This window comes from Aphelocoma coerulescens, chromosome 13 (assembly GCF_041296385.1).
Source record: "Aphelocoma coerulescens isolate FSJ_1873_10779 chromosome 13, UR_Acoe_1.0, whole genome shotgun sequence".
Classification (NCBI taxonomy): domain Eukaryota; kingdom Metazoa; phylum Chordata; class Aves; order Passeriformes; family Corvidae; genus Aphelocoma; species Aphelocoma coerulescens.
Window position 1 is genome coordinate 1,046,131 of NC_091027.1, and position 21,098 is coordinate 1,067,228.

At 52.3% G+C, this 21,098-nt stretch overlaps 1 protein-coding gene across 3 annotated transcripts in view; it reads right to left on the reverse strand.

The window, feature by feature from the left end:
• The window catches only part of ARHGAP26 (Rho GTPase activating protein 26), a 101,537-nt gene that overhangs the window by 41,033 nt on the left and 39,406 nt on the right, over positions 1-21,098 (reverse strand). For all 3 annotated transcript variants that reach the window (XM_069028635.1, XM_069028637.1, XM_069028636.1), the window contains exons 12-15: positions 11,881-11,917; positions 6,040-6,105; positions 5,250-5,324; positions 1,058-1,145 (exon numbers count right to left, since the gene is read on the reverse strand). In XM_069028635.1, the coding sequence (XP_068884736.1) occupies positions 1,058-1,145; positions 5,250-5,324; positions 6,040-6,105; positions 11,881-11,917 (266 nt within the window). The remainder of the gene's footprint in view (positions 1-1,057; positions 1,146-5,249; positions 5,325-6,039; positions 6,106-11,880; positions 11,918-21,098) is intronic.

A 21,098-nucleotide genomic window follows, 5' to 3' on the forward strand; every position in this document is an offset into this window, starting at 1 on the left:
GGAAGATAAAAAGGAAACAGGCACAAAACACATCTGAGGAACACAATCCATACAAAGAAAGCTTTGCCCCCACAATAAACTCAGCTCCATTTTGAAAAGTGCAGAATTAAGCAACACCAACTCTAATTCCCCTCATCAGAAGGAATAAGATCTATGCAAGGACCTTTGATTTATTCACCACTAAATTAATCTTTAATTTTAGCATTCCTTCAGTAACACAGCTTCAGTGTATTACTGAGCCCATGATTTTCAAGTAAGCTTGAAAATAAATTTAAAAGATAAAGCCTAATTGTAAAACTTTCCCAATCTCCATTCTCACTGTCCCCTCTCACTGCTGCATCCCTTCAGAGGGACACACTGGTGCTGCCCACATTCCTCTTTGCTTTGCCAACAGTTCAGATTCCAGAGCAAAGGTTGCCAGTCATGCAAAATTCTGTGATTTTCTAGGCTGAGATCCACCAGGCTAATTATGCTTATCACCCTAATTGGATTTAGACTCTCTCTTGTGCTCCCTTGCTCTCTCAAACCCAACCCAGCACACAAGAGTCACTGAGAGCAAGGAGCTGTGGTCACAACAGGTAGAAGCACGTTGTGGATAATGAGATGCTGCTGGCTGCCAACACCCAATCCTGTTGGGAAGATCCCCAGGATGATACTGGCTCACCTGACACACAGAAATCCTGACTACAATAAAGCTCAGCACGGGGTCTGGAAAAGCTCTACAGCCCCTGCCCTTACACTGCACTGCCTGCCCCTTCTGCCACATGCTCAGAAGGTGGAAGTCCACCAGGAAAAGCTTAAATCAAGGCAGGGGATGCAAGAATGAGCTTTTAAAATCGTGTTTGTATAATGTGTGCATCTGTCAGAGCTGAGTGTGTTCTCCAGATCCTATTCAAACATGCTGGAAAGTCAGGGAAAAGCCAGAATAAATTCCCTAAGAGCAGTTTCTGCTCTGTTTCTATCAAAGTGCTGTTGTTAAGGGTCTGCAATAATGGGCAGTAAAACCCCAGACCCCCACCAAACCCTTCCTGAAGCCAGGTGAGGCTTTTCTCCTTACCTCAGGTACGTTTTCAGTGCACTAGTAATGGTCTTGATCTCCCACTCTGCACAGATCTCTGTGTCTGCCTCTGTGGCTGTTTTGGGATCTGTGGAAAAAGACGAAAAGGCAGTAAGTGAAGGAAACTGAAGACGATTCCAGCTCGTGCCTGCTCAGCTGTGTGGGGAGACCACCACATCCCATTCTATTTGCTGTTCCCAGCTCAGGACACATCTGCAGGGGCGTGGGGTCCATCACCCAGGATGGGCCAAACTCACAGCATGGGACAAGAGAAAGAAAAGGGAATCCTCCATCCTGAGCAAGGACAGGAGCAGAGTGGCTTGCAGCGTGCCAGGACACGGGGCACAGCAGCCCGTGGTGCTCAGTGACAGCGGTGACAGCCAGGCACAGACACGACAGGGACTCTCTTCCTGACAATGTCCAGCATCATCATCCTGCAGCCACCTCCCCACCCAGCTCTCAGCTGGCCATTACAGCCACAGCCACCTGCACAGCCACCACCAGGCCAGCGGGAAGTGGGCTCAGGCACAGCACTGAGTCCCAGGCAGGGACGGCTCCGAGCCGGGGCCGGGAGCACCAAGCCGAGGCCACGGAAAAGCCGGGCACAGAAGTGCCCCGAGTGCTGATCCCTCCTGCCTGGATGCTGCTCCACCAAGTTAGCTCTCTGCTAACTCCATCCTGGAAACTCAGCCAGGATCCTGCTCCCACCAGAATCCCAGGGAAGCCCCTGTGGGGGCCCCTGGCCCCGGGTCCCACCAGTGCCAAGTGTCCCTGGGGAGCAGCGCAGGCTCTCCCTGTCCCCAAGGCCCAGGGTGCCACAGCCACAGCTGCTCACACCATCTGCTCCCACAGACTCAGCTCAGGGTTTTTTTGCCTTTTCACAGACACAAATAATGCACTTTTGAATTTTAAAGCCCCATGTAACCATTGGGTAATTTTCAACCTATTTAAAAGAATGCCCTGAATAGAGTTCAGCTTTCCCTCGGGGCACAGAGTTATTTAAAAAAAAACCATCAAGAGGTGCATTTGGAAAAATAAACACATAAGAAATGCATATCCACACTGAGATCATGTGTGTCTCAGCAATCACACAAATGACCTCCATCCTCCTGAGTCAATGCCCAGGGAACTTCCTGTGGCACTGCATTTACCAGGAGAGAATTTTAATGGAGTCAAGGTAAGTTTGGCATAGTAAAAAAACCAACAAAGCCCCTCAGAAGTTCCATCTTTTAAAAAAACCCCAACTTTTTAACCAAAGTAGAACAAACAACTCCAAACTGTGTCTTTGCAAAAGCTCACCCAGCAGTTCCTAGGCAGGATCAAGGAACACGAGGTGAAATTCCACAGTTGGTCCCATGAAAAGGCTCAGAGCAGTTAATCAGCTCCCCTTGACCTTCAAATTTATGAGTCTGCAAAAAGTTCCTGCCTTGGGCTCCAGCTGCAGCATCTGCCTCCCTGGGCAGCGACATCAGCCCTGCCTCCCACAAGGACACACTTCCACAGCAGCTGGGGCCAGTGGGGAACCAGGGGCTGGAAAAGCACCCACAGCCCACAGGCAGCATTAACCCTGGAGCTGCTTTTTTGCTGCTGATCTGATGTCTCTCACAAATTTCTCCAAGGTGAGTGGAACAACCTGGGGAACCACCTCATCACCCCAATGTGACTATCATCCAGAGACTTCCAAAACAGCCTCAGGGATGATACATCCCAGCAGTGAGGGGCTGGCAGGAGCCCCACTCCCAGCCCTTATGGCCCACGTGGCAAAGGAGCAAGAGCAGATCAGATGCTGTAACTCACCTTCTGCAGAGTTCAGCCCTGCTGGGGCCCCCACAGTGCCACAATGAGCCCTTTCATGGGAGCTCCCACTGATGAAAGTTCAGTTATTTGTTGGATTTTGTCCTCATTGTGATGGCCCACAGTTCCAGTGAATGCTGGGGATATGATCTGCCCCCCACCAGCCCTGGGAGCACCCCCCCCACTGCTTCACCCCAGTCCAGACCCCAACAAGATCTGCCCTGAAACCCAACCCACGGGCTGGGGCTGCCCCTGACCCAGCTGCTGCCCACGGGGAGCCAGTGCCCTGCGGCCACCACGCCAACCTCCTGCAGGGACACCTCGTGCCAAAGCCCTTCCCGGCAGTGTCACTGACACCAGCTCAGGGAAACTCAATCTTTTTGCCATTTAAACTGTATGTGAAGCAGTAACGCTGCCCACATTCATTTCTAAATATAAGGGAAACCTGACAGTGCAAGCACAGTTTGGCTCCTCCATTCACAAGGAGCCCTGAGGGCAGCAAGAACAGATGGGGTTTGACAAGGGACACGTTTCTGTGTGACACTGACTTCACAGACAGCCCAAACACCGGGGCTGATGAAGATTTAATCCCCCACAATTTGGAGAAATTATAGAGTCATGGGTTTGCAAAGCATCCCAATGGTCAACACCATGGGGGATTCCCAACAGGAGTCTGTCCCACTTCCAGCCCTGACTCGCCTCCAAAGGGGCTTCCAGCATCAACAACCAGCGAGGACACGCTGGGACAAAGGAAAAGCACCAGCAATTCATCACCACCTTATGAGACACGAGGGCGGCAGCTGAGTGGCTTCAGTGGCTGAGGAGATAATGGATGCTGGATGGTGTCCAAAACTGAATCCCTCCCAGCTCCACAGAGCTCTTCACCCAGGCGAGTTCTGCCACCTGCCACAGCCCTGTGACTGACACCAGGACTGACACCTTTGTGACCGAACAGGGTCCATGGCCCTGCCACGATGGGATGAGGTGACAAGCATCCCAGAGGACCTGGCTGTGGACCTGCCAGGACCTGCCCCAGGGCACCAACCCCAGCCTATTTTTATCAGCAGCGCTCTTCAAGCGATGCTCTCCCCGTGCCCACTGTGAGTGCCATGGGCCAGCGCTGGCTCCCACAGCCCTGGGACCACAGGGCACCTTCACACGTCCCCAGCCTGTGCCAAACTTCTCTAGTAACATCATCAGCCACCAGCTCTCGTGACTGCAGTGAACTTTCCAAATGCCAGAGCAAAGAGGTGCCCTGCACCCGGATTTAGAGCTGTGCTCTTCTGCTCCAGTCTCCTGGATTACCAATTTTCCATAGGTTAACACTGCCAGCTGTAACAGCCACCATGGGCTTTGCTCAGCAAACACCTTAATGGTGGGAAAAGAAGGAGGGATTGGAAAAGGAGAAGGAAAAGATGTTCAAACACAACAGATGAAAACCCTCTGCAAGAAGAAATATGCAGAGAAAGGAACACTGAAGTTTTGCAAGGACAAGGAAAAGGAAATCATGTAACAAAGGAAAGAAAATATGTGAAGGGAAAGAAGATGACCAGAAATGTCATTCATTTTCCCCAAGGAGTAACAGACACATTCAAGAGGGCACTAACAAATTAGTAAGCATCTGTTTCCCTATTCCTACAGCTATTTCATCTGTGGTTTTGCCAAGTCTGAGCAGCATCACTCAGGACTGGCCAAGGGCAGCTGCCCTGCTCCAGCCCAGTTCTGTTCTCTCTTCCACTGTTGTCTCAGGCATGTCTGGACAGATGGACAGACTGGTCCAGGGCTGCAGCTGTGGGATGGAAGTGCTGCCTGTGAGGTCAGGGCTGAAATGGGTCTGTCCCACACAGCCAGAGCCAACCTCTGCTGTGGCAAGACCCAGCAGCTTGTCCCTATGGAGCATCCAGAACCACAGGATCCAATGCCTCAGTCAATGCCAGAATCACGAGGGAAACACGTGCTGGAAAACTCTGGGCAAGACTGAGATAAACAGGCACAAGAAAGTCTGTGGGGAAAGCAAGAACAGCCACAGGCAGCATGCAACATCCAGTAGAAAATCACTTCAAAGGGTGCTGGGAACAAGGGGGCAGGTAGGAGATGAAAAGCCAAAGCTTTCAGCTATTTCTTTGAAGATTTTGGTTTGCATTTGGGAAGGCTGCCAGAACTGGGAGCGTGTGTGAGCAGGACACCAGTGACTGCAGCAGGACCTGGTGAAGCCAGGTCCCACACGAGTCCTACCTTCAGACCTGCCCGCGGTGCCCGGGACCTCCCGGCCTCGACCAGCATGGTCCTAAGGGCACAGCACCACCATTAGGGACCCCGACAAGAGCCTCTGCTCCTGCTTGGCAAGACTTCAAAGCAGCACATCCTACTTGCCTTTACCAAAATTCCAGATACTCACCCATTAATATACTCAGCAGCTTTTGAACTCTGGAGTTCACCCCGACGATCCGGTAGAGCCCCTGCTCATTGATCCCTAGGAAAAACAAGGAGTTTATCAGGAGAAGGTCACAAGAGCTGCAAAGATTTCTTTCACTTCTTTGGCTTCTCAAATAGCAAAGCCAATGAAACCTTCTCAACAATTAAGTACAAAGCTATAGAAGATGGCAAAATTTGGGGTTGATATCAAGATTTTCATGTATCCATTAGAAATGTTACCCCCAGTTAGTTCAGGAATAAGGATCTAAGGACACTTTTTCTTCTTCCCACAGCCACGCCAGCCCCATACAGGATCTGCACTTAACAAGGACAATTTGGGAAAATTTTACTGTGTCAAGTCCTTCAGGTTGAGGTCTGAGCCTTTTGCATCTGACTTCTCCCTGCAGGGCTGGGACAATCCCACCTGTACACAAGGAGATTCACAGGAAGTTTTGGGGAAGGAATCCCATGTGAGAGGATGTGCTTGGCAGCATTCCTGCAGGAAGGATGCTGAAGTGAACTCCCACCCTTTGGTCCCGTCCCCCCTTTTGCACACCCAGTGTGTCTTTTGCTAACTCTGCCCCATGTTTGAGAGTCCCTGCTGGCCCAGCCGTGGGGCAAACGCTTCTCAGCACTGGCCCAAGCACGTTATGGGTTCATCTGATGTGGGTCCGAGGGTTCATGAATCATTCTGTCCATGAGGAGGGCAGGAAAACAACTGTTCCACTGCCAAGAGCTGCCCCAGAGCAAGCCCACCCCGAGAGCTGCCCCACCTCTTGTTTCCACAGCGTGGATGCACTTCTTGATGATGCTGAAGCCGATGCTGTCCAGCTGGGCAGCTGCAGGGGAAGGGAGGAGAGCAGTGGTGAACAGCTGGCAGGGAAGGGCCCCGCAGGGAGCACCAGGCTCCTCCTGAATCCCTGCCATCCCAGCAATGCTGCACCACTGCCCGGACGAGCAGGAGACAAATGGGGGTAGAAAAACACAAGTACAGCGGTTTGTACCAGCTGTAACCCGGGCAAGCACAGACACTGATCATCATTCCAGCCTCCACAGCCCTCTGAACCAGGCCCTCCACACCTGCCCTGGCCTCTGCCAGGCATCTACCCGTGCAGATGGCTGAAAATTAATTTAGGATCAAGGTGAGATAACCCAAACTTGTCTGGAAAGTTGACAACAGGTTGCTTGGAAAGAAATGAAATCGTACATTTTGACACAACAAATTCTTGAAAATGGCACATTTTCATGTCTTGCTTGATGAGTCCCAGGGAGATCCTATAAATCCTGCACCCAGCTAACCAAGCCATCCATGGGCTGGAGAGCATCCAAACCAAACTGCTCAGTGATTCTATGAAAGTATGGAGGTAAAAACATCACCTGAAAAGGAGAGACCTGACAGCATATGGCAGTGGAAGAGCAACAGGGGCTGGGAGAGGGAATGAATTTGGGTCAAATCTCTGTCCAAAGCACCTCCTGTGCTCCATGGGAGGGGACCTGTCCCTGGGGAGCCTGTCAGGGTTGACCCCAGCCCCCTGCCCTGCCTGCACCCCCCAGGCAGCCACTCCTGCCCCCAGCAAGACAAAGTCCAGCTGAACAACATTGTCTGGTGGGCCCCACACTCAGCCTCACCCAGCACAGATCAAGTTATTTTATTAGCACCGATGAAATATTTCTTTGGTGCAAATGAGGATATCCCAAAGGCAGCTGCCTCTGCCCGAGAGTGAGAGCTAAAACATGAGGGTTAATGGGATGTACAACTCAATTCACTCGTGCCAATGCAGGTTTTCACTTCTAAGTTCAAGGAATTACTAATACAGGGATCCAAACACCTGCTGGAAGAATGCATCCCACAGACAGCTTTCCACCACTGCTGGAAAACACTGCCCACAGACAGCTATTTGTGATGGAAAATTAGTTCCCCCCTACAGAAAGGTTTGGAAAACCTTCCACAGGGCAGGAAGAAGGGTGGGCGAAGTCACGCACGGCTCCAGACCCCAGGGAGTGCCATGATGTGAGAGGCACAGCTCTGAGAGAGACACAGCTCGGAGAGAGGCACAGCTCGGAGAGAGGCACAGCTCGGAGAGAGACACAGCTCGGAGAGAGACACAGCTCGGAGAGAGACACAGCTCGGAGAGACACAGCTCTGAGAGAGACACAGCTCTGAGAGAGACACAGCTCTGAGAGACACAGCTCTTCTCTCTGCCCTGTGCAGAGCAGGGCAGGAAGGGAGCGGAGCCCAGGGCTGGCAGTGCCTCCCAGCAAGGCACGTGCAGCTTCCCTCCTCTGCATTCCCCTGCTCACGCCGCTCATTCCCGCAGCATCCACGGCGGCTCCATGAGCAGCTGCCAGCTCACGCTCACATGGAGCAGCCCCCTCCTAATCCCTTGTTTTGAGTCCTCTGCTGGGGACGGGTTTTGTCTGCTGAATGGCACAAGGACCCAAAACAGTGCAAAGTAAAACAGCTCTATTATATTTTTCTGGGCAAGCAGGCTGAAGCGCCAAGCCAACACAAGCACACGAGCTGCAGGATGCCTGTGCCACAGGACGTGAGGATAATCCAGAAGCTGCAGGGCCCTTTGCTGGGCACCCAGCATGGATGCAGCATAAACCCAACGTGCGATCCACCAGAAGGGAACAGCTGCCATTCCCAGGCCACTGATAAACACAAGGGTACCTGAGATGCTCAAAACCGTGGTGTGGAAACTCTCTTGCTCCAGCAAACCCAGTTCAGCAGATCTGATCAGCCTTGCCTTGGCACTGGTGTGACCCTGACCTGTGGGTATCCCTGTGTGATGCTGTCAGTTTGGGTCAGTGCTTCAGGCTCTCTGCCATGCACTGGAGGTGCCAACCCATTCACAGACCAGCAGTTATCCTTTAGTCCCCTGCGTGTTTGGATCCCCAAGGCCAGGCTGGGCAGGGCTTGGAGCAACCTGCAATAGTGGAAGGTGTCCCAGCCCACAGCAGGGGTGGAACCGGATGATCTTTAAGGTCCTTTTCAGCCCAACCCATTCCCTGACTCCATAACCCTGCAGAGCCCACCACCCCGCAGCCAGGCAGGGCTGGGATCCCACCTCCCTGCAGCAATTGCAGGAGGAGGAAACCCAGCAGTGCCTCTGGATGGAAGTGACCTGGAATAATCCCCCTAAGCAGATGAATAAGCTCTTCCACTCACTGACAAGCTCTGGATCAGGAAAGGTCGGGGATTTATTTGCAGTAGTTATGTCCAGAAATAATATCTGATTAAATATCCAAAGTGCCTTTACTCATCCTTAAATTTAACTTTTAATGAGCATTGTAAAAGCTTGATTTCTCCTCTCTCAGAGCATCTGCTCTTTATCTCAGTCCTTTACCAAATGATTTGGTTCAGCAACATCCAGATCAAAGGCAGATCTGGATCTGCTGCTATCCAGATCACAGGTCCATGGGATCATCTGGGTTTGAAAATCCCCCTAAGGGCATCAAATCTAACCACTTCCCCAGCACTGCCAAGGCCACCACTGACCCATGTCCCCAAGAGCCACACGTCCATAAAACCCCTCCAGGGACGGGGACCCCACCCCTGACCTGGGCAGCTGTCCCAGGGCAGGACAGCCCTTTCAGGGAAGAAATTTTCCCTGACTTCCAATCTAAACTGTCCTTGCCTGCCTCTCTGAGGACAAGTGGAAGAGCCTCCCTCCCTTGAGGCTCTCCTTCCTCAGGGAAGGGTATGAGGCTCAGCTCCAGACCACCACACGTGTCACAGGCTCTTCCTCCAGCAGCAGCATTCAGTGCCCAAGGAGATGCCCTGCCCAGGCTGTAATCCATCCCAGAAGCATTCTACGTCAGCAAAGGTGATACACATCACTTGTACAGCAGCTGCTGCCCACACACACCCACACTCATCTGACCTTCAAGTAGCATCACATTCCAAGTGCTACTGAATTGGTCTCATCTTGTTCTATTTTTGCCTGGCAGATTATTTCTATATAATCCATTAATTCCTTTCCTTTACGCTGATGTGACATATCAGAGCATCGGGAAGGGGGCAGGAGGGCTGAATCAGCTCTGTCAGCTTGGCTGCCTCCAGCTGTGTGTCAGGGCAGTGCAAGGTCAAAGCAGCTCCTCTGCCTCCCCACCACACATTTCTGTGCCATGAAACCATCACTGGTTTGAATTCTTTCAAAGACATTTTGGAAATAAGAGCCACAGAGGAGGGGGGAAATCATGAAGCAGAGACCAGAGGAATGAGCTTTCAAGTCTTACCAGAAATGAGTTTTCAGGGCTCAACCTACCAGTTAGTGCCAAGATCAGGAAAGGAAGGTTGAGGGTCAGATTAGGTCAGAGAAATGCAAGAAGTTTTATACAATGAAGGTGGGCAGGCCCTGGCACAGGGTGCCCAGAGCAGCTGTGGCTGCCCCTGGATCCCTGGCAGTGCCCAAGGCCAGGCTGGACATTGGGGCTTGGAGCAGCCTGGGATAGGGGAAGGTGTCCCTGCCCATGGCAGGGAGGGGAAAAGAGGAGCTTTAAAGTCCTTCCAACCAAAATATTCTGGGATTCCATGACTGTGATTGCTGGGAAGGGCCAGGGCACCCAGACAAGGGCACAGCAGACAGGGCAGCCAAGGGACTCAAGGTCTGTGAAGAGCTTGTGAAAGACTGCTTTTGGTGGAGTCCTGAACTAATGGGGAACCAAGTGGATGTGGAAGACAGAGAGAGAAATGGTGGGAGGGAAATGGTGGGAGGGAAGGGAAGGGAGGAATTTTGTGCTGTTCCATGCAATAAGCACGAATGGCCTGGAGGATTTGTTTCCACAGAGCAGGGCAAGTCCTTCTGGTTAGCAAACTAGAGCAGCTAAATTCCCCTGGCTCTCATGGTTCAGTGACACCACTCAGCCCCTCTGCTCGGCTTCCTCCCCCTCCACAGCAGATCAAGACAAATCACCCACAGGCCCACGGCCATCTGGCCACACAGCAGGACAGAAAACCCAGAAGCTCTGCAAAATTACAGTGTCCCAAAAGTGCCACCACAGCACTGTGAGGCACTTTCAGCCTCCATAAGTGCAGGCAGGAAGCAGAGGTATAGAGGCTCCCAGGGTCAGGAATTGCATCCGGACCCACTCAATCACCACACTCGTTTCAAGTCCTTATAGGAAGCTCCTGTATCAAGGGCTGCTGGCAGAAAGCCAGTTGCTGAATCAATTTTAGAGTGGCTGGTGAGGCAGGCAGAGCTCTAAAACTGGGATTTAATGAGGCTGAAGCAGTCAGACCTCTGACAGCAGTGGCAGCCCCAGCCCAAGCAGAGGGTTCTGAAGCACCTTCAGCCAGGGGTCCCAACCCGCTCCCAGAACCAGGAAGGACAGACAAGGAGCAGACAAGGAGAACCAGTCTCATTTTTAAGAGAGACCACCAAAATGGTGTCTTGAGCCAAACCAGCAGGTACAGAGCTGGCAGAGGCAGGGCTGCGTGCAGGGAACACGGAGCGGTGACAGCTCACAGCCGGGCAGGACGGAGCTGAGCCGCTCCTGCTCTCTGCACCTCACAGACTCCTTCTGCCCCTCTGGAAAAAAGAGACAAGAGGAGCTGTTCTAGCAGAGTTCCCGCCCCGGGGGCACCGGCCATGCTGCCCTTCCCAGTGTGAGGCACAGCACTGAGCTCTGTGAGGATCACCCGGGAGGGACAGAGCCAGGTGATACATGCAGGACAAGATGGATGTGCAGGGATGACCAAAGGGAAGGAGAAAGCACAGAGGATAGAGCAGAGAGGAGGAAGAGACAGCTCTGTGCAAGGGCTGAAATGGATGTGAGGAACATTAGCTGCAAATTCCACCAATTATTGAGAGAAAAATGCTTCAGCTCCAGATGAAAATGCGGTGTCTGAGGCAGCACCAAAATGAACCAAGTACTGAGCATCAGCCCAGGCTGGGCCCCACCTGACCAGTGGCTTCGAGGGAAGGAGGGAAGGGATCAGGGGCTGGAGTATTGCAATTATGGCAAATCCAACCTACTGGGAAATGGCTCAATTAGGGGTTTTAAAACACAGGACATAAGAGGCAGGACCAGGTGCAACTGCTGCTCTAGGAAGAAAAATAAGTGCTTTCTTGACTCAAGGCTTTGATTGCCTGAACTACAATAAAAACTGCTTTTTTATTTTTAAGAGTGCTTGTTAACAATCTTGACAAGGCAGGACCTCCTTACTCCTGTATTTCTGCTCCAATTCCCCTTTGGAAAGACACATTCACCCCGCACATTCTGGCCCAGAGAGGAGAGCTGGTTGGTCCCAGGCATCACCTGAACCCTCTTGCTGAGCTTCAGGAGCAGATCCTGAGGCCACCAGACCCCTGCAGTGCCACTGGGACAGGGACACAGTGTGGGGTAGGAAGGGACACACCCTGAGGGGGGCAGGGAACTGCCTGGCACTGCTCTCCGTGGCCCCAGGTCCCACCAGCAGGTTTCTGCCCCTTGTCCCTGCTGGGTGTCACACTCAGCTCTCCCCGGAGCCACCCTGGGGTCCCCATGCTGAGCCCTGTCACCCCCAGCCCCGGGGAGCCCAGCACAGCCCAGTGTCACCAGCATGCCCTGCTGACCCCTCCCACAGCTCAGTCACCTCTCAGGGGTCAGGCTTGAGAAGAAATACTCACTGCCTTCGCTCTGGCTGTCCTTGTTCGAGTTGTACACCTGGAAAACACAAGCAGAAAGTCTTATGAAGACCCTGGCTCCAGCTGGGCTGGGACTGCTGGCATGGCTGGTGTCACCCCAGTGTGTCTGCTGCCAGGACCTCCCCCAGCAGCCAGGTCCCCAAACACCACCGTGACCTTCTGCACACAGATGTTGGGCTGCCCCAGCTCTGGAGTTATGTTAAAATACTGACTAGGACAGCTCTTAAAATGAAAGAATGCAAATGGGATGGACCAGGTAAAACCAGAAATTACAGAGGTTTCTAAACCAAGTGAAGGCGGGGTTGGACTAGATGATCTCTAAAGGTCCCTTCCAACCCAAACTATTCCATGATTCTGAGACTCCTCTCCTGAAAGACACACATAAAGGATATAAACTTAGAGCAAAGCAGGCAGTTCCCTTATGGGCATTACAGGAACCTCTGGCAGGTCCGATCTGGGCAGGGAGCAGGTACCACCCTCCTCAGGTACAGCCTGAGCAAACAAGCAGGAGAGGAAAAGGAATGTCATTACTGTAGAGAGGACGAGAAGCGCAGCAGGATGAGGCACTGAATGCATCCAGCACTGCTCACAGCAGAGCTGCCACCAGGACTCCATCCCAAGCCTCTCCAGCCTTCAAATATTGATGCTCCTCCTCCCACCCCGATCACCACCACAGTTTGGCTGCCAGAGATTAAAGTGACATTTCAGTGGGTACAATAACAGGGGAAAACACTGGCAGAAGGTTTTAACCACGACGTGAGGGCAGTTTAAAAGCCCAGGATAATGCCAACAGCAGCTGTAAGAAGATCAGCCCTCAGACAGGTTGTATTTCTCCAGCTCAACAGAGTTAAAGTGGTTTAAAATAATCCTCCAGTGCTCAGAGTCCCACCAGGAACACACACACACACCCCAGCACTCCAGCAGCATCCTGGATGTGGCCGAGTGGGCACTGTCCACCGAACAGGACAAAAGGCTGGTGAAGCTGTTGGGAACAGGGCTGGGAGCCCCCTTCCAAAGGGAGCAGGGAGCTGCCTGCATCACATGCTGCCTCCCGAAATAGCCAGCGGGCAAGGCAAGCTTCCAAAGGCCATGTTGATAGCAACACTCAGGCAGCAACCGGACGGGAGAGGCTCCGGGCTGCAGGCAGGGCTCTGCCTCCACGGGATCCCAATCCCTGACACTAACAGGGAGGGTCTGTGCTTCCCACGGGGCCCCTGCCATGGGGATCTCCCCCAGGAGCTCCAGCAGAAGGACGAGGCTGGGAAGCTGCCTGTGATGTTCTCAGAGGATCGGAGCCAGCGGCAGCCGGGCTCGGACGCTGCCGGCACAGGAGAGCTCACCTTGCTGCTCACCGGGGGTGCCCCAGCAACCCCCACGGTCAAAAACACCCCAACAGGGCTGTGTGTCCCAGGGCACGTCACCAGCAGGGCACATAAACGGATTCCTTCCCTGGATGTCACCCAAACACGGGCCATTCCTGCGCTCTCCTGTTCGGGCACCAGCTGGAGCACGGCAGGACACCTTGGACCAGCTCCACCACCCAGGACATGCTCGGGAAAGCACAAATCTAAGGCAGCAGCTCAAAACTGGGGTTTGGGCAGGGACTGATCCCTCCAAGGAGCACCTTCCCTCTCCCCCTCCCAGGACACCTGGCTACGTAACACAAGACCAAGCAGAGATGATTGTTTGCAGGAGAAAATCCATCAGCCACATCTGGCGAGCGGGGGATGATTCAGCAGCAAAACCAGTTGCAGTCAGCAAGTGAGTTTTCCTCTAGGAACAGTGTTTTTATCAGGACAATGAGTGGAAAGAGGGAAGGAAGCAGCTCCCCCAACAGCACTGCTGCCCTGCAGCCCCACCATGGAGTCAGCCTTCCCTAAGGAAGTTCTTCCCTCCAACTGCAGTGCCTCTGCTGAGGGAGCACTGAAGGGAGCCTGTTACTCAAAGGCTGGGAGACACACAGCCCTTCCTTGGGATCACACACAGACTTCGTGCCCCGGCTCACCCCACACACACAGGGAACACCAAATACAGCAAAGGATCAGGCTTGGAGCAACCCGGGATAGTGGGATGGTGGAATGGTGGGTGGAATGACAGGAGCTTTAAGGTCCTTCCCACACAAACCACCCTGAGTCCTGGTGCACAGCACAGCAGCTCCAGGGAGATCCTCTGCCTGCACATTTGCTCTTCCAATTTGGATCCATGAAACAACAGAGGCTGTTAATCACCAGAGACTGCTCTTAAAACAAGGGAAAAGGGCAGACAAGGAAACACAATATGCTTATGCCATTAACTGCAAAGCGTGCACACAATGAGAGGGAAGTTTCACACAGAGGTCAACAGCAACCATAAAACACAGAGACACTGCCACCCTACACCCATCTGATTGAGGACAAACCTCTTATCCATTGTCTCTGTTAATCCACTAACACCACTCTACACCAGTAGGGTTTTAACCAAGCCCCAAGTGTGTAATACCCCTTTCCTTTTCCAAGAAATGCTTTTCCTATACTGCCTCAAATCTTTTAGAGAGAGGTTTTTCAGGATAAGAGAAAGTTTCCAAGTTTGAGGAAAGGGCTGCTGTGTAAGAGGTCCAAGAGTGAGGCTCCTCCAGTGCCCCCAGGGTCACCTCTGCTCTGCTGGCAAACCCCTCAGGCTCCTGCCTTGGCAAAGGTCGCTCCTGCCCAGCCTGGCCCTAGGGACGTTGATATTCCACTCTTTCCAAAACAGCTCTGATAACAGGCAGAGCTTAAAGCAGAAGGATGCATTTGAAGATGAAGCCTCACACACAAGTCAGTTCATGGATCAATCTCCCCCTGTGAAAGGGTGCAGAATTTTAAAGAGGTTCTTGCTATTCCCCACACCACACACATGGCACCGAGCCTGGGACTGCAGCACCTCTGTCCCGGGAGAGACGGGCTGGAAGCACCTTGGAAAAGCTCTTCTGAACCCTCTTCCAAACAACTGCCAGGTGCTGGATTTGATCTTCCCCCCACCCTCCCCCTCTCTCTCACACATCTTTGCACCATTCCCATGCCCAGGCTGGCTGTGGCTGCCTCACACCAGACACAGCTCTGGGACAGGGGCTCCAACGCCTGTGCCAGGGGAACACGAAGGAACAGTGCGGTGACACCTCACAGGGTGACAGCATCCAACACACAGCTTGTGGGAGCTCTGCCGAGGACAGGGCCTGGGCAGGAGCTCTGCAGACACACACATTGCCCAGCACCATGCCAGACAGTAAAACACCATTAAATTAGTGTATTTTTATGCCCACATGCTGTTTTTCCTGTTGTAACACACTCTGGAGAAAACAGCCCTAAGCCCAGAGAGATTCTCGTGAAATAAAAAGCTTCTTTCACTTTCCAGTATTAGTCACTGACAAAGGGTGGGAAATCTGAGAGAAGAAACATTGCTGGGAGGTGAAGGGCCTCTGGCCCACGGACACGTGTGGGAACAGGCTGGGTTATAAAACTTCCAGAATTGGGACTAGTGACTAACGTGGAGACAGATCCCTGCCCTGCAGCGCTGTGATGCTTTAGCATCTCACTCTCACTAATTATTCCCATTTGACTGTATCTCCAGAGCCAAAATATCCTTACCAGGCAGTTTCAGAAGTGATGTGTATAGAAAAAAAAAATATTAACATAGGATAAAATGTACAGACCTTGGTGTCTTGTATTTAGTTTTCCGAACTCCTACTGTAGGCGGTCAAATATCCTCAACAAAACCAGATTGTATCTTTTTTTTAGCAGAAGCTACTGCTGCTTCATTCCTGCAGGATAATTGCTGTTTGGAAGCTTAAAGAAGGCTTTTACTACGAGCTATTATTGAAAAATTCCAAGATGCATCTGTAAGTAATCCAGAAAGATAAATTTTATAAGAGCAGTTACAACTTGTGACTACTTTGACACTTGTACTATGCTCAGTTATGAACTTGATATTTAAGATAATTCATCAAAGAACCAGTTAACCCTTTGGTGAGACATTTCACCAAATACATGCTGTGCTTTGCAGAGGAAATGGTTTTATAGGGATGATTAAGAGGTCTGTGATGTTCGAGGGTGTGGTAGAGGAACACAGCCCAGGAGGCAGCTCCCCGTTCCCCTGGAGCTGGAGGGATGAGCTGGGGTCACTCATTCACAGCCCAGTGTTTGCTCCTGGATCCACGTCCCCAGCTTCACATGGACCAAAGCCTAGGCAAAAGCAGCAATGCAGGTGCTGCACCTGCTCCTGCCCCCTCCAAATTCAGTCCTGCCATTGCCACACACCCTGACACCAGAGCTGTGGATCATGGAAACATCAGCTGTGGATTTTCATAATCAGAAATCCTCTGAAAGACACCACCTGGAGCCTAAAATATTCCTACAGCCACTGACAGCTGCCATCTGGAGCCTAAACACCTCTACAACCACTGTTGCCCATCACTGAGAGCCTAAAGCACTCCTACAGCCACCAAGAGTCACCATCCAGAGCCTGAAACACCTCTCAGACACCATCCAGAGCCTAAAATAGTCCTACAGCCACCGATGGCCACCATCCAGACCCAACAATAGTCCTACAGCCACTATTCATCATCTGATGCCACCTTCTGCTTGTGCACAGATAAATCAAGAAGAATTCAACCCATCAGTTTTCCAACCTGATCCTAAACAAACTGCACCCATGACATGCAAAGAACAAATGGGTATGTGAGTGGTTTGGGATGACACTGGATTGTGGGAAAAGGAAGGAGCTGGGAGTTGGAAGGGGAACTACAAAAAGATGATGTTGAGTAATTTCATTTCTATTTCCTCATTTCAGTGGTCACACTGTTGTCCATGGTGCTCATTAACCTCCACAAGACAGGGGCTGTGCTCCCCTTTGTGTGCCACAAACACACATTTCCATGAACACACATCTCAGACGAAAAGCAGATTTTCATTTAAAGTTTAAAATCCAAAATGGCCCAACCTAAGCTGCACCCCTTGGAGGCTGCAGTTTTTAGCATGGTTCCCTAAATCCTTCAAACTCCAACGTGGGCATGAAATTCTGCCCAACAGCTAAAATCTAGAGGACAGGATTGTCCACCTGCTCAGAGGGAAGAGGGGTTTAAGGAAAGCACTGGAGACCAAGAGGCCAGCAGCCCTGGTTTGCAGAGAGGGGGATCTCCATCAGAAAAGGATTTCAACACCATGCCCTGGCGTGGAAGATTCCACCTCACACTCCTTTCACTGGTGCCAGGACCTTCCCTTCAAGCCAGACTTTCCATGTGGACTGTCAGAATGGGCCAGTCCTGCCAGAATTCCCTGGTCTCCCTGGGGGAGTGTGGTGTTTGCAAGGTCTGGAGCAATGGGAGGAAATGCTGCAGTGTTATGCAATTTCCTTGTGATTCATATTCAGAAATCCTCAAAACAGCCAGGAACGAGTCTTTCAACTTTCAGCTCAAAAGATGCCCCAGCCCAAAGGGTATAAATAGATGTGATATTCCTTCACAACTGGGAGCCCAAGTGGCTTCCCAGCCACGCTGGGACAGTCTGGGAAGCCATGGGCAGGAGGAGCACAGACATTCCACATGGGTGTTTTGCAACCATTTTATAAGGGACAACGGGCTGCAGACCAGAGTTCCAGCTGGAGTCCGGCCACCCCGACTGACTCAGCTGCTGCTGGGAGCCCGCAGCACCCCGAGCACCCCGGAGCTCACAGAGAGCCCTGCCCCAGCCTCGCTCAGCCCGGCAGTGGGAAAGCTGGGAATCCTACACATCCCTTCTCCACACCTTAACTGCCCTGCAGCAGAAGGAACAAGCCTTTCCTCCTAATGTCTTCCTCAGTCGGACACCAGGGATGTGCCTGATCGTGTCCCCGCAGTCCCCAGTGTGTCCTGCAGGGCCCTCCATGGGCACAGGGATGCCCAGAGTGGGGCTGGAGCTCCAGCACCCAGGGATCCCTCAGAGGTGGCACAGGCCTGGGGCAGGGGGGGCACCCTGTATCCTGTCCCTGCAGCAACAGGGAAGGGGTCAGAGGAAGAACGGAAAGAAGGAAGAGGAGAAGAGGAATCACAGGCATGAGCCACACAGGCAGGACCCTCTGGACCTGCCCCTGAGCTCGGCACTGCGGAGCTGCTCCGCTGGGACACGGCCCCAGAGCAGGATCCCAGCAAAGCTCATGTACAAGAATCCTATTTCCTTGTTAAAAGCAGGACATCTGGCAACCTTGATGAAATCAGCCCTTGTTTCTGGCTCTGCCTTATCAACCCTGTTCTATTTTTGTCCTAGAGCCAGGTTTTCATACTACAAGCAGGATTTTCATAGCTAGACTACACTGTGTTGTGGTTAGAAATAACCTTCCTTGCTCTGGGAGCCAGAAGGATTTAGACAGGAGTATGATCTCTCTCCCAGGCTACATCCCTGCAAACCTCTCTGCAGCAGGAGGGGAGGGAAAATTTTGCCTTGCTTCCCAAGTGGAGAACTTGGCAGGGCAGCAGAAACCCACTGTGAAATGCTGGTTTATGTCATGCGGACGAAGCTGTTCATTTGGAAGAGGGTGGCCAGGGACCCTGGCAGCTCCTTCCTTCCTTCCTTCCTTCCCTCCCAACCTACTGTTCATCACAGTCGGAGCCATCTCCCACATCGTGTCCCCCTTTCTCTCCTCTCCTCCTTCCTTCCAACATAAATTTCAGCTTCAAACTTATACCCTGGGCCTGATTAAAAGACAGAACAGAAAAATCTATCATAAATGAAGCATCTGGGGGGCTTGAATCCTCTACATGGGTCTTGCTCTTCTGTCTCTCGGAGCTGAACTAAAGGATGGTTCTAATTAAAAACAAGCCCACATTTTATTACAAGTGCAGGCATTCCCAAGGGCCTCGGAGCCGAGGCTGGCCGGGCTCCCCGCCAGCCAGCTGGGCTGCTTAGCTCAGCGCAGTTATATAACCACGTTTGTCACCCAAGGAAACAATCACCTGGGCCAGAACAAGGCAAAAAATTACCTGGGTCAAACTGTCAACTTCCCATGGCTCACTCTGAACAGGGAATGCAGCAGCAGCAGCCACTCTGGGGTTGTGTGGGAGCGAGGGGAGCAGAGCGTGTCAGATACGCGGCAGCCTCGGAATAACGCAGCTAAAGGTCAACTGCTCCAACAAAATACATTTTTGGAATAACTAAAGCGCTTAAAGTTTCCCAGAGCAGCATTTTTAAGCGAGCCCAGCGAAGCAGACATGCTGGGATCACTCAAATCACTGATTAGAGTGAAAACTTCTACTGGTCTAAGCTTCCCCCAAGTTTTCTAGGATGCTTGAGCAACAACTTGCACATCCTCCTGTGGCAGCTCTGCCTGGAGCCCGGCCAGCCCCAGCCAGCACACACGCCCTTCCTCCTCCCAACGTCTGCTGACGAACACGGGCTCTCAGCACATCAAACCCAGCCTAATTTTAAATGACAGTGTCATCTTTATTTTTAAAATAACTGCAACACAGCCGTGCCTGGCGCTCCTCCTCTGTGGAAGAGCTTTGACACTGCCCGGGTGTTCCGAACAACAGTGGTGGCTTAGTGCCAGGACTGGCTCAATCACCACTGCCTGGTGCTTTAAAGACTGGGATATCCCTGAGGGGAGACCACTTTCAATCCCCAGTTTGCACACCTGGGGACAGGTGTGGGGCAGCACAGAACCTGAGGGTCTAGGGAAGGCAGCAGAAAGGGGACACAGTCCCATCCCTCCACTCCCAGAGACATTCCTGTAAGCCCAGGGTGGCTGCAGAGGTTTCCTGGACCAGTCCTGGAATGCAGCACAAGGTTCTTCCCTGGAGCTGGGAGCCAGCCTGATGGAGATTTAAAGGTTCCTGGTTCTACAACACTCATAAACCTGCCTGGGAAACCCTCAGCCCTGCCTGCACCCACCGCAGGGGCTGCCAGCACTCACCAGCACCATTTCCACCACCCAACAAACACTGCTTCAGAGTCTGCATGGGACACATCCACTGCACCCTGCCATGGCCTGAGCCTGCAGCCTGCCTGCTCCTGACCCCAGTCCTGCTCCTGATCCTGCCACAGCCCAGCTCCACACACAGATCTGCCACGAGTGACAAACCGAGGGTGAATACAGAAATCAAATTATTAAAACAACAACAGAGTCCAAAGACCTTCTTCTGGGGCTGCAGCTGGGAGAAGAAAAACCCCTGGGTGAGGGATGGTGGGGGGGCAGCAGCAGGACAGTAAATCACTGCTTAAAACCAAATCTGAGACCCAATAAAGGAGGAAATAATGGAAGAGGCTGGTGTTGCGAGTCATTGTAGCATGAACCATTTACTTTAATTTTTAATTTAAAGTAGGAAACAATACTCTAATAGTCTATTTAAATTGGCAGGGAAATTTGTTCTCCCAACATGGAGCTATTCCCTGAATTTCTACGTTTGTTGAATTGCCTGATCAAATAACTCTTAGCAGAGGTGATAAAGAGAGGAAAGGAAAGTGAGTACACTCTTTGGTCTGTCACTCCAGCTGAGGCTCTGTGCCTCCCTGCCGAGGCTGCCAGCACGGCTGAAGGGTGGACAGCAAGTTCCCACCAAACCACGACACAAAATCACTGGATGCAAGCACCCTGCACCCTCCCCTGGGGCTGGCTCACCTCTCTGGGCCCAGGCTCACAAACAAGTTGCTGCAAGCAGCTGCTCCATCCTGTTCCACATCTGTGCTGCAATCCAGGTTCGATTATCCCCGTCCCCCAGGCACCCCACAGACCCCACCCACCTCTCAGCACCACCCCACCTCCGGCCTGAACCCAAAACCCAAGAACAAACCTGCAGCAGAGCTGCTGGGTGTCCCACACAGCAGACATGTGCTGTGCCATGTCCTGTGGCTCAGGACCCGCACTCACATCCCCAGCCCTCACCCCCTGTGAGGTCCCCTCAGGGGTATCAGCAGTGACATAACACAGAAGGAGATAAGTGGCTGCCACCGGGCCCCCAGCAGAGGCAACATCTCCCAAAGGGAGAGTAAAACCCACCTGGTGTCCTGGGACCACCACGCCAGTGCCCAGGCAAAGCCAAACTTTTGTAGACAACTTCTGCAGCACAGGCCCCAAGGAAGAGCCAGGAATGCATTACAGAAACAGTGAGGTATTCACACCAGAGACAGGAGCCACTGCTCTGCTCCTGCACATCCCCAACAACACAGCTGGAACAAGAGGTCACAGACTTGCCAAAACTGGGTGGGACAGCACTTCTA